The 13,990-nt window shown below is 42.7% G+C and overlaps 1 protein-coding gene across 3 annotated transcripts in view; it reads left to right on the top strand.

Annotated features, from left to right (window-relative positions):
- Positions 1–13,990, top strand: part of TMEM132C (transmembrane protein 132C) — a 265,766-nt gene that overhangs the window by 84,696 nt on the left and 167,080 nt on the right. For 2 of the 3 annotated variants that reach the window (XM_053369923.1, XM_053369924.1), the window contains exon 2: positions 9,733–10,621. The exons of the other annotated variant lie outside the window; for it this stretch is intronic. In XM_053369923.1, the coding sequence (XP_053225898.1) occupies positions 9,733–10,621 (889 nt within the window). The remainder of the gene's footprint in view (positions 1–9,732; positions 10,622–13,990) is intronic. 3 annotated transcript variants of the gene reach the window in all.

Below are 13,990 nucleotides of genomic sequence, written 5' to 3'. Positions count from 1 at the left end.
TTAACTCTGGATATACTCATGCCCTTTCATCCCACTGGCCTGTCTTTCTCTTCACCTCCTGGCTAATTCTCACAAATGATGTGCAAGCTGGCTGTAGACCTTGTGGGATTCTTGTGATTGAAACCTGTGAACCTCTCCTATCCTGCCGGTCGATGATCTTACAGAAGCTGCCTCCTGATGGAGGAAGCTGTAAAGGTTGATGAAGGTTATGTTGAAAACAAACAAATAAATAAAGCACATTGACTCTTACAGGTCTGACATGACCACTTCTGATCTTGGTGAAATTAACGGACACATTGAAATGTGTTAAAATAGATGGGAGTTTGAGGCATTGGATTTAGGTTCTTCACACATATACACACACCTATTCTGGATTAGACTGTCCAGGGTCTGTCCTTTTTTGAAATGGATCTGTATTTGATAGGACTGAGCAAAAATGTCCTCCCTGCTCTTATGCCACAAAAGGTATCTCTGTGTGTGTCTGTTTGCAGGGATTTCAAGGGTGCAGGAAGACACTTCACAGTGTTCACAGACACTCCCCAGTCTCCTCACTGCTGCTGTATGCATAATCATGAATGTCACACTACATCCCTGATATACAGTGATTCATCTCTGTAATGTAAGAAATCTCATTCCATCTTTGTCAGATGAGACCTCTTATTTCTGCTGGTACAAGTGCCCATGGAATCCTGGGCAAGGTCTGGGGAAATTCAGCCTGGAGCAAAGGTCAGCCAGTGGCAGGAAGCATGAAGCAAATAGCACAGCACTGGTTCAAGGTAGCTGGTCCAATTTGGGCGTTTCAGGACCTAGGAGAGCTCTGCAAAACAGCAGGAGTTTTTCTGACAAACTGCAAAACTCAGTTGAGTCCTTATATCTATAAGATGATTATTATCAAAACTTTACCCTTCTACTGAGGTTGTGTAGAATTTAAAGGTACCATTTGAATGCCCTCACTTATTTTGCTATCTCCAACAGGACAGGTAACTTGATGATGATGATGATTTCTCCTTGGGGAGAGCATTCCATGAGCAGGGAGCTACTGCAGAAAAGGCCCATTCTTGTGTTGCCACCCTCCAAATCCCTCATGGAGGAGGCATGTCAGATGATGACTGCAGGGTCTGGGTCTGTTCATATGGAGAGAAGTGGTCCTTAAGGTACTGCAGCCCTGAGCTGCTTAAGGCTTTATAGGTCAAAACCAGCACTTTGAATTGGGCCAGGAAACTAATCGGCAGCCAGGGTAGTTGGGCCAGAATTGGCATTATATGCTCAAACTGTATTGCCCTGGTGAGCAACCTGGCCACTGAATTCTGCACCAGCTGGAGTTTCTGAACTGTCTTCAGAGGCAGCCCCATATATAAAACATTGTAGTAATCTAACCAAGGGGTTACCAGAGCATAGACAACAAATGTTAGGCTATCCCTGTCTAGAGAGGGGTGCAGCTGGGCCACCAGCCAAAACTGGTGGAAGTCACTCTGTGCCGCTGCTGCCACCTGAGCCTTAAGCAACAGTAATGGGTCCAGAAGTACTCCCAAAATGTGTACCCATTCCTTCAGAGGGAGTGTAACCCCATCAGGAGCAGGCAACTTCCCATCTGTCTGGTTTAGGAAACTTGGATCAATGTCTTAGCTAAAGCCTGGCCATGTTCATTATACTCTGCCTTGATTTGCCTGTTTGCAGCCTATAGATCTATGCTGGGACACTATACTGGATTCACCAATAAACCATGACTTCCAGTCGTGGTAACAGTTTGATTTCTAAGTCCTTGGGGGAGATTAGGACACTACCACTGAAGAAAAGCTCCTCTCATCAGAAATGTCACAAGGTTGGGTTACAACGAGACCTTTCAGATTCTTTGGAAACATTGGGTGGCATTCAATGCTACTCCTACTCAGAGCAGACTTATTGAAAGTAATGGGCACAACTAACGTAGCTCAATTAATTTTATCAGGTCTACTGTGAGTAGGAATTAACTGACTTGTACCCATTGGAACTTGCAAGTGGACTACATTTCAGAATGCCGTCATATCTCTGTAGGCACATTTAATCCCACCTTCCCACACACCCAACAAAACTATTTTGGTCACTGCATTTGGGTTACCTTTGTGTAGAGCTTATTTCAGCACAAAGGGCTCATGTGGCTTTGTCCACAGATTTCCAGCATTTGATCTGTGTCAGTAAAGGCTCCCGAAACATCGATGGATGGCGAAGCATCCCTGCAGGGGAGGGTGAAAATAGAAAATCCCCTTTATTACAGGGGTTGCAATTTTCGCTTCACGGCAGCGGGCCGGTAATAAGCACCCAACCAAGATATTAGAGTCTAGCCCAGAGGAATTTAATAAAAAGGTCTTCAGGATGCTTAGACTTCATGGCTCTGTCTGGGCCCTGCTTGATATCTCATCCGTGACCTCTGTGCAATCAGGGTTAAGTAAGGATCATGCTGTGCCTAAGCCTTTAAATGAAAAGGTCTGATTAACTGTCAAGAATATCTACTGTCAGGAACCTTTGGCTTTTGACGTGCCTGCCCTGTGTGGTAAACCACTACAACTTCAGCATCCTCTGGCTGGACATTGGGCCTCTGACAAAGGGAGAGCTATAGAATCCTTTGTGTTTTCATTGGAACCTGATGGCTAGAACTTTGGATTTTTAAATTGGAGGTGGACATGGATTGTTTTGAATCCTATCCTTAGGGGTGTGTTGCTGTTGCTTTTTGTGAGGGTGGTGCTGGGTTCAGGGTTCAAATTCCTGTGGATGCAGGCTTTACCATTCAGTTTCTTTTAAATAAAAAAAGAATCATAGTCCTTATGTCTGTGACGAAATGCTAGAAATTGTGTGGGCATTGTTTACTCAAATCCCAGAAGCCAAGAGAGGTTGCTGATTAAGGTGTCCAGTGGTTGCTGGGGCGGGTGTGTGAATTTCAGCATCCCCATGTCTAGCAAAATCAAAATATATATTCTATTCTTGTTTGATTGCTATTACTATTTCCTATTGCATTTTCTGGCTCTTAATGGCAGTTTGCTCATTTGGAAGGAACAAATCCTGCCACCTATCTCTCCAACATGAATTAAATATGAAGGTCCATCACCTTAAATTAACATTCTGGAGTTGTGGCACTCATTGCTATTTTCCTATCCCTGCCTCATCAGAAGAAAGTATCTCCCTTTATTGCTTTTCACTTGCTAGCATCCCACCTAGTTTCGTGCTTGTACAAAGGCAGACGGGTGCTGATGCGTTTGTGTTGCAATGCCTTGGTAGAATATTGATGAATCTGGCTGTCTTTTCAATGGTGGCGGAACTGAGAATTTGCAACCTGTAAATCATAAAATTAAGTTTTAGCGGGTTATTAAACAGCTAAAATCTTCTCTTTAAAAAAGAAAGAATGCGAAAAATGAGCAAAACAAAACCTGAGATGTCAAGATCCATATCTGAGCCATGACTCAGTGGTAGAGCATCTGCTTTGCAAGCAGGAGGTCCCAGGTTCAATCCCTGGCATCTCCAGGTAGAGCTGGGGAAAACTCTCTTTCGGGAACCCTGGAGAACCAAAATGGACCAATGAAATGACAGCTTCCTATGATCTGTCACTGCCATCACTGTGGTCTGCTAGGAAGGTGAGAAGGAGGGATGAGGTGGCAGGAAGGTTGGCAAGGTTCAAACACACCAGCAGGAGTGCCACATTTGCCTTGCCGGTGTGTTTGCACTATGCTGCCCTTTGCTTCTTCCCCTCTTCCTCTTGTTTGTCACTGTGACGATGGGGATGGGGGGCCAGGGGAGCAATGCCACCCTGCCCCAACCAGTACAGGTGAGATCCTTGCAGCCCTCTGGGCCTCTGCAAGCTCCCAGCATTGCTAGTCTCTAATAGCAACCAGGTGACAGTCTCTACCTTGTGTTGACCTCCCTCTAGACACAAGGCTGCATAGGGTACACAGCGTGGGACAGTAAATAATCTTGAGGAGGAATGCTGCCTGCACTCGTTCTACCAACTGGGTAAACCCTGGCAGCCAGACTGGAATACCATAGAGCAATTGAGCCATAATTTTGGCATTGAAGACCTTAAGGGCAGAAGGGATATGTGATGTTTCTATGTGATGCCAATAAAAGGTTTGATGCTGATGATAATAGCAACCATGCTCCAAGATGCAAGACTATGATAAATCCAGTTTATTTCAGCTCAATAATAATTTGCCTGATGGTAGATTTGGGTCATAATAAAAGATTCAGGACAGACAACAGAAAGAGCTCTCACACAGGGCATAGCTAAAGTGTGGAATTTGATCCTACTAAATGTAGTAATGGCCACCAACTTGAATGGCTTTAAAAGGGGATTAGACTAATTTATGGAGTGGGAGGTTATTAATGGCTATCAGCACGATGGCTATGTTTTACCTGTGCTTCTGGGGGCAGCATGTTTCTGAATACCATTTGGTGGTGATCACAAGGGGGGAGAATGCTGTTACGTTCAGGTCTTGCTTGCAGCCTTCCCAGAAGCATCTGGTTGGCTGCTGTGAAAACAGGATGCTGGGCTAGATGGACCTTTGATCTGATCCAGCAGGGCTCTTCTTATGCTCAGACAAAGGAAAGTTATTTATCACATAGGGCATTTTTAATCAAATTTGGTACTCCAAAAAAAATAGAGAAAAAAGACTTATGATAGATGGGAGTTATATAATTATTTTTAAAGACATACCAATTAGATTATTAAAACGAAGAGACCCCTATAAGCCACAGGTGCAGATTCTTAAAAAGAATAATATTGAATTTAAATGGGAGTTCCCGGAGGTGATCTCCTTTATTTATAAAAATAAGAGACATAGACTGTCCAGCCCGGAAGAGATAGGCAAATTTCAGAGGAAATATAAGGAATTATTAATAGAGGAAGAAGAAGAGCTTAAAGGAGCAACAGGAGGAGTGGAGGTTAAAGGCATGAAGGATTTGAGGGAGAGGGAAAAATCGGGAGAAAGGCTAGAGGGAGAAGAGGAAGGGGAGGGAGAGGAGGAGGAGGAGGAGGAAGAAGAAGAAAGACTATAAAGAATTACTATATAGGAAATTTTTTTTTCTTTTTTTTTTTTTGATTATTCGGAAATAAAATGGCGTTAAAATTATGGAACTGGAATGTTAATGGACTGAACGATAAAAAAAATGGAACAAGGTGGAACAATTTCTAAAGAAAAAAAACTTAGATATAATCTGCTTGCAGGAGACACACGTGGCGAAAAGGCATAGGAAAATTTTGGTTAATAAAAGACTTGGAAATGAATTTATATCCTCAGATAAAGAAAAGAAAAGAGGAGTGATATTGTATATAAAAAGTAAACTTGAGGCCCAGCAAGTATTTAAGGACGAGGAGGGAAGAATCATAGCTGTCCAAATCAATTGGCAAGGTGAAAAATTAATAATTGTTGGGATCTATGCACCTAATGGAAACAAAACTGATTTTTATAAAAACTTGGAAGAAAAACTGCTGGAATATGTAGATCAAAAAATAATCCTGATGGGTGATATGAATGGGGTAGTGTCAATAGAAATGGATAGACTGAGAGACGGTGGGACAAAAGAAGGTAAACTACCCAAAACATTTTTCGAAATGGTTAAAGATTGTAACCTAATCAATATTTGGAGGTTTAAACACCCGTTAGAAAAACAATTTACCTTTTATTCAGAGCCAAATCAATCGATGTCCAGAATTGATCAATTCTGGATCTCGGGCGAATTAACTCCAAGAATTACTCAGGTAGAAATTGAACCAAGAGTAATTTCAGATCATAATCCAATTAAACTAGAACTTAAAGGCTTCGAAGAAAGATCATTCAGGTGGAGAATAAATGAAGGCCTATTTGATGATCAAAATCTTATCCAAGAGGCACAGAAGAAAGTGAATGAATACTTTGTGGATAACTGCAATAAAGGAACGAAGATGAGCACAGTATGGGACGCAAGCAAGGCAGTGATGAGAGCGTTTTTCATACAAAAAAATTCACTAAAAAAGAAGAATAGAGAGAAAGTTAAGACAGAGATTTTAAAGCAAATTATGGAAAATGAAAAAAAGCTAATTAAGAAACCAAATAATATAAGAATTAAACAAAGTATTAAAGCCCTGCAAACTCAATTTGCAATGATGATAAATAAAGAGGTGGAATGGAACATTAAAAGAATTAGACAAAAAAACTTTGAGTTTGCAAATAAATCAGGAAAATGGCTTGCTTGGCAGATTAAGAAAAGGAAAGAACAAAGTACAATAAACAAAATTAATGTGGAAGGAGAAGAGATAGCCCCAAGGGTATTAGAAAAGGATTTTTCGACTTTTACAGACATTTGTATAGGAATAAAGAGAAGAACAGTATGAGGAAAATAGAAAGATATTTAAAAGGAAAAGAAGTGCAAAAGATCCCAACAGAAGCAACAGAAAGGCTGAATACCCAGATTAATAATGAGGAGATTAAGGAGGTGATTACAGAATTAAAAAATGGGAAATCCCCAGGACCAGATGGGTTTACAGCAAGGTATTATAAAGAGTTAAGAACAGCACTAACAATACCACTAAAAGAAGTAATGAACAATATCTTAAAAGAGAGAGAGATTCCGGGGACTTGGAAAGATGCATTTTTAACCTTTATTCCAAAAGAGGATGCGGACCAAACACAAGTAAAGAATTATAGACCGATTTCCCTATTAAATACGGATTATAAAATCTTTGCAGGAATAATGGCGAAGAGATTAAAAAAGGTGTTACAAGAAACCATCCATGAGGATCAAGCGGGTTTTCTTCCCGGCAGACAGATGAGGGATAATGTGAGGAATATAATAAATACGTTAGAATATCTGACAGCTAGGAACGAAAGACAGGCAATGTTAATGTTCGTGGATGCTGAAAAGGCATTTGATAATGTATCATGGGATTCCATGTTGAAAATTATGGAATACATGGAACTGGGAAATGACTTCTTGAATGGAATTAAGGCAATATATACTGAACAGAAGGCGAAATTGATAGTGAATAATGTGATAACAGAAGAAATCGAAATATCAAAAGGTACTAGACAGGGTTGTCCGCTCTCACCCCTGCTGTTTATAATGGTCTTGGAGGTTTTTCTGAATTCAATCAGGGAAAATGAAAGGATAAAGGGGGTGACAGTAGGCCAAAATGAATACAAAGTCAAGGCCTTCGCCGACGATCTAGTAATAATGATGGAAGATCCGATGAATAGTGTTTTTGAAGTGTTAGAGGAGATTGAAAAGTTTGGTGATGTGGCAGGCTTTAAGCTAAACAGGAAAAAAACCAAAATTATAATTAAAAATATGGACCAAACAAGGACTGAAATGCTACAGCAACAAATAGGTATTGAAGTTGTTAAAAAGGTTAAATATTTGGGAATATGGTTAACTCCAAAAAATATCGATTTGTTTCAAAACAATTATGTCCCGGTTTGGAATCGAATTAAGAAAGATCTGGAGGGATGGGGAAGGTTAAAACTATCTTTTTGGGGTAGAATCTCAATGGTGAAGATGAACGTGCTCCCAAGGATGCTATTCTTATTCCAAATGATCCCAATATTAAAAGGAGTAAAGATATTTGAGGAATGGCAAAGAATGATCTCGAGATACATCTGGCAGGGCAAAAAGCCGAGGATTAAATACAAATTATTAACAGACGCAAAAGAAAGAGGAGGCTTTGCCCTGCCAGACTTAAAGCTATATTATGAGGCATCATGTCTTTGCTGGGTAAAAGAATGGATAAAACTTAAAAATACTAAATTACTGGATTTAGAGGGTTTCGATGCAAGATTTGGGTGGCACGCGTACTTATGGCAAGAGAAGAAACTGGGTTATAAATCGTTCGAAAACCACATCTTCCGGAAATCGTTATTGGAAGTGTGGGACAGATATAAGAATATATTGGAAATGGGAGTCCCACACTGGCTATCCCCATTAGAGATTATGGGAGTTAGGAAAATCAATATGAGAAGTAACTGGATTACTTATGGAGATTTAGTGGTAAAAGAAGATGGGAAATGGAGATTAAAACCATACGAACAAGTAAAAGAACATGTGTTTGACTGGTTGCACTACTACCAGATAAGTAATATGTTTAAAAAGGATATGAAAGAAAGAGGATATAAGGAAAAAGATTCGAGATTCCAAACAGAAATTGTTAATAATGATTGTAAGATAATTTCAAAAATGTACAAAATTCTATTGGAATGGTATACGTTGGATGAGGAAGTCAAAGTAGTAATGATCCATTGGGCCAGGGATTTAGGGTATAGTATAGATTTGGAAGATTGGCAAAAAATATGGAATGAAAACTTGAAGTTTACAGCTTGCACTACGTTGAAGGAAAATACCATGAAGATGGTATACAGATGGTATATGACCCCTGCTAAATTAGCAAAAATGTACAAAATCTGTAATAAATGTTGGAAATGCGGGGAGAAGGAGGGTACATTTATACATATGTGGTGGGAGTGCAAAAAAGTGAAGGGATTCTGGGAACTGGTTTACAATGAGTTAAAGAAAATGCTGAAATATAGTTTTGTGAAGAAACCAGAGACCTTCCTGCTGGGAATAACTAGAAATGATATAAAGAGGAGGGATCGCAAAATCTTCCAATATGCAATAACAGCTGCGAGAATATTGCTGGCCCAAAGGTGGAAGCAGAAAGAACTTCCAAACATCGAAGAATGGAGAGAAAAACTGACAAATTTTGCAGAACTTGATAAACTAACGGGGAAAATCAGACTTCAGAGAGACTATGAGTTTTTAGAGGACTGGGGGAAATTCAGGGATTATTTGAAAACTGTATGTGAGGAAAATATAACGCTAGTGTGTTTTAAAGAAGCTTTGTGAAAAAACAAGGAATATTGCAAAAATGTAAAAGAGGATGGAAAATGTATTAAAATGGTAATATTATAATTAAGGAATGTGTAGATAAGAGATTAAGTATGGATGATTGTCAGAGGAGTTGAGGGAGGTCGGATAAGTTAAAATAAGTGATGTTCAAAATTGTAAGATTGGAGATATTATGAAAAAATTTCAATAAATATTATTAAAAAAAAAAAAATCCGCTGCCACAAGATATAATGATAACCCCTGGCTTAGATCGTTGAAATGGGAGATTGGACAAATTCAGGAAGGAAGAGGTACATTCAAGGAGGGTACAGAGCAAGGTCTGGTCTGGAGAGAGAACATGTTGCCTCAAGAGAGTCCAGGGGGCCAGATAGAGAAAAGTTGAGGTCTGCATCTGGCCCCCTGGGCATGATGTTCTCCACTCCTGATACTTCTCCACCCCTGAGACACTGATTGATAAAACTTCATTTGCAGCCATAACTGCATCTGGTCTGGAGAAATCCCAGATCCCAAACTGAATTGGGATTTGATCCGAGATTTGTCCAGAGTGGGTTGAGGCAGCCCTAGGTTGCACTGGACAGCGTCAGAGTCATCCAGGGTGCTCTGGATCTGTCAAGGAGGGGATATGAAGCATGTGGTGGGGAGGGGAGACAGAGAATGGGAGGTGATGTAGGCCAGGAATCTTTCTGCCCGCCCCCACAACAGCCAACCTTAGCAGGTTGCAAGGTCCCTAATTCCATTCAGGCCTCAGATCATGTTGGGCACGGAGTGATCAAGGACACAAAATTGGGCCCTGAAAACCAAACTGGAGCTTTCTTGCACAAATAGGTAACTGGGCATTGTCTCATCTGACCCATCTTGTTCTTTGTTTTTTGCCTCCTTCTTTGCCAACAGTGACCATTGGCCGTGGGGCCTCAGACAATGTTCAGAAGTTTTCCTCTCTGCCAACATATCTACCTGTAAGATATCAGATCTCCAGCACCGAGAGTTCGTTTTTCCTCAAAGAAACTAACCAGGAGTTCATGCGGAACTCCAGTTTGCAATCTCGGATGGAGACCTTCTTCACTTACAAAGCCAAGAAGACCCCTGTGATCAATGCTAGTTATGGGCCCTTCTCTGTGGAACAGGCTGTGCCCCAGGACCTGCTGCTGACCTCAAGCTTTTTTGGATCCACCAACAAATTTACGTTCAATTGGAAGCTGAAAGCGTACATCATGAGTGAAAAGGTCTATTTGACCAGGCCCAAAGTCCAAGTTCTTTTTTACATTGTGGGAAGAGATTGGGATGACTACAGCATGACAGAGCAGCTGCCTTGCATGCGAGTCTTTGCCTTTCGGGAAACACGGGAGGTTCGGGGCAGCTGCAGATTGAAGGGTCACCTGGGCTTGTGTGTGGCTGACCTGGAAATTCAGCCCACCTGGTTTAATCCAGCAACGGTTGCCACCGGCCGCAAAAAAGCAAGTAATCAATCTGAAGGGAGCTCAGTGGAGCTTTACTACACAATTCAGCCTGCAGATGAAAATACAGAGTGTACTTCAGAAGACATCCGTAAGGGGAACGCCATCCGCCCAGGGAAGGAAGGGTCAGGGGAAACCATGTCCCACTTGCAGAGAATTGGTTCCATCACTCTCTACAGGACCCCGGAGAGCTCTCAGCTGACAGAGCTGTGGCTGGACAGCAACGTCGTCATCTGGTTGCCAGCGAAACCCATCAGACAAGGAGAAGTTGTGAGCGCTCTGGTGACGGTCACCAACAACATCACTGTGGACCAATTCATCCTGAGGTATAATGCGTTTGCATGTCTGCCCTGTGTTGTGTTGCTGGGTGTGATTGGCGGGTGGGTTGGCTTTTCAGCTGGCTGCTCTCTGCTGACACTGGCAAGCTTAGATTGGGGGAAAGGGAATAGCCAAGTGGCAGAGCATCTGCTCTGCACGCAGAAGGTCCCAGGTTCCATCCTTGGAATCTCCAGGTAGGGCTGGGAATGTGCTTCGTCTGAAACCCAGAAAGCCACTGTCAGTCAGTGGAGACAGTGCAGAGCTACATGGACCAATAACCTGACTCTGCACGAGACATCTTCCTAGGTTTCTGCTTCCCAGATGAAATAACTTTAACCAAAAATATTGGGCAAGCTTTATTTATGCATTTTCCCTTTGATTTCTATGCTTTACAGTCAAGGGATGTTTGCGATAAAGGTCACAACTGCTCTTCCAGTGCTTTAGGCAACTGAAGGTTTCCCCAAAGATTCCACACATGAACATATTTATGTCTCAAGCTTATATGAATTACATTAATGCAGGACAGATCATAGTGGAGAGGCAGGAAATAGCTTTTTGGGGCAGATAGCCCTCCGGAGGCTAGAAACAGAAAATAATTTCTAAAAGGGAGTTGAAGGGTTATGATCTTGCTATTGTTGCTTCCAGTTTGTAGACTGTCACAGCCAGGGCCAGTTAGTGAGTTGGCACGCCTGAATCTTGACCCGTGGCTGTGGTCACAACTTTATTGATTACAGGAATTGAGCAGTATTGGCTTAGGCATTGGTCCTAACTACTAACCAGCTAGAGGCCAGAAGGGTTAATCACCAGAGGGAGGGGTCCTGCTGAGGCACGTCAACTAGGTCCTCCCTCGGGCGTCACCGCCTGGGGGCGTGCCATGGGCCTACACCTCCCTAGGCTTAGGACAATGCCACGCCCCCCGGAATCCTTTACTGGACGACCCTTGCCTGCGGGGAAGGTGATTGCGCTCCTTCCCCCTTCATTTGCATAACAGTAGGACAGTACCCCTACCAATGCCTAATCATCAATACCGAAGAGTTGTGACGGTTTGCTACGAGGTAGGCGAAAACAGAATGGCTGGAGCCAATCTGCCATTTGGGAAAATTCCTACCAGGCCCCTTGACGGCGACCAACCGGAGTTCATAGCAACGTCAGAAACCTAACCTAAAAAGGGGGTGGGCTGGGCGGGAAAACCGGGTCAGCTGCAGCAGCGGAGGAAAAGAGGAGGAGCCTCGGTGGCGGCAGGTTTAAATAGCCAAGGCCCCGCCCCCAGAGCCAGCCGATTGGCTGGCCCGGGGTATGACACAGGCGGGGATTCCCTAGGTATCGCAGGGGCTGAAGCAGCCCCCGCGACTGTGGGGAAGGGGCAATACGCCCGCAACCCCACCTCCTTGTTTGATTGCGGAAGTGGCTTTCTAGACCAAAAAACCTGATGTAGGTGAATACGAATGCAGCTCTGGGATATTTTTCAGAGCAGGGGTAAAGTCATCTTCTGCTGGAATGCTTGGGTAACTGATGGGCCTTGCCTGCTCTGTTGACCAAATGAGGTGATAACAAGGCTTTCAAGTTTGTTTGTGAGGGTTTAGCATTGAAGAAGGCAGTGAAAAAGGGGGAAAAAATGATCAAGCAGAGATTGGATACGCCCTTCCTTTTCTTTGAAGGTGTCCCTGGTTCCCACTAATGGTTTAAATGATTGCAAGGTTGTTTTCATTCCTAATTAAAAGCAGACAATTTCATTTCCACCTTGCCAAAGTCCTTATTTGGTTGAAAGGTCAATGTGCTTTGTGCAGCACTGAGTTCAGTGGAATTTCCTCCAAAGAAACTATGCATAAGATGGCACTCATGCTGCTACTAATAAATTGGGTATTTCGGTATATACTGTATGTGTCTGTGGATATATAGATAAGGGAGGGAGAGCTGCCTGCATTTCAGACTCTCCTTGGGGGCATAGTCATAGGAGCTATCATGGCAAGCACCTCCAAAATAAGCAGCTTCAAAATTTACCATTATGGCGCTGCCCTGGGACCAGTTACTAGAATAGGGATTTGAGCCAGAATCTGAAGTTCACTAGCCAGGAATGCTGCTCCACTGACTGTGAAGATTAGAAGGCCATTTTTATTTTGTTGTTTCTTTTATTTCTTGCATTTATATGCAACTTTTTTTCCACCAAGCAGCTCAAGGTGGTGTACATGGTTTTACTATTCAGTTAAACTCCACAACAGCCTAGACTGAGAGGCAGTGACTGGCCCAAAGTCACCAACCAGTGAGCTCCATGACCAAACAGGGGCTTGAGCCTAGGTCTCTAAGGTCCCTTGTCCAACACTCTGACCACTACACCACACTGGCTTATACCAGGCTTAGGGAAGCCACAGGCGTAGTACTATTGTAGGTGCCATCACTGCTATGTTCTGTGACTGATGACGATTATAAAGCCTGTGTGTGTGTGTCCATGATGTTCTAGATTAGGTTCCACGAAATCCAGTGTCAGTAGGTTGCCGCACTGGGCAGTTGCTAGTACACTCCTTTTGCCTAGCCCTGCACCATACATTAATTTGCCATCATTCTCAGTACTCTTGTCAGCACCAAGTGACCAAGTTTGGCCACTGCTGTTGACATTCTGCTAATAATAATAATAATAATAATAATAATAATAATAATTTATTTATTTTTTATACCCTGCCCATCTGGCTGAGTTTCCCCAGTACCTCTGGGTGGCTCCCAATCGAGCGTTAAAAACAATACAGCATTAAATATTAAAAACTTCCCTAAACAGGGCTGCCTTCAGATGTCTTTAAAAAATAGGATCGCTGCTTATTTCCTTGACATCTGATGGGAGGGCGTTCCACAGGGCAGGCGCCACTACCAAGAAGGCCCTCTGTCTGGTTCCCTGTAACCTCACTTCTCGCAATGAGGGAACCAGCAGAAAGCCCTCAGAGCTGGATCTTTAAGTTGGGGTGGAAAGGACCTGGCGAGCTGCTGCCTGTCCGTGTAGACAGTACTGAGCTAGGTGGACCCATCACCTGGCTCAATATAAGGCAGATTCCTATGTTTGTCCTGCTATAGCCTGAGGTCAAATCAGGGCTGCAGGTTTGTAAAATACTCAGAGAAGCCTTGTAAGACCTGCTCTGCCACGTCACAAAAAAGAATCCATGTGTGCACAACTGCATATCACTTTCAGCTCTTGGGGGGAGGTATAATTTGTCTCCAACCTTGTAAAAATATGGGGGAAGGAAAGGAAACTGATTGTCCTGGAAGCAGCTTTGGTTAAGTTGATGAGATAATCTGTGTGACACCTGCCAGCTGAGTGGAACGTCTGAGGCTGATTGTAAAGACTTCTGCTGCAACCTTTTGAAATGGTGCAGTGAAACAGTTTATCGAGT

The sequence above is a fragment of the Podarcis raffonei genome, chromosome 16, assembly GCF_027172205.1.
Source record: "Podarcis raffonei isolate rPodRaf1 chromosome 16, rPodRaf1.pri, whole genome shotgun sequence".
Classification (NCBI taxonomy): Eukaryota; Metazoa; Chordata; class Lepidosauria; order Squamata; family Lacertidae; genus Podarcis; species Podarcis raffonei.
The sequence above is the reverse complement of the archived record's forward strand: the minus strand, read 5'-3'. Positions and strand labels throughout refer to the sequence as shown.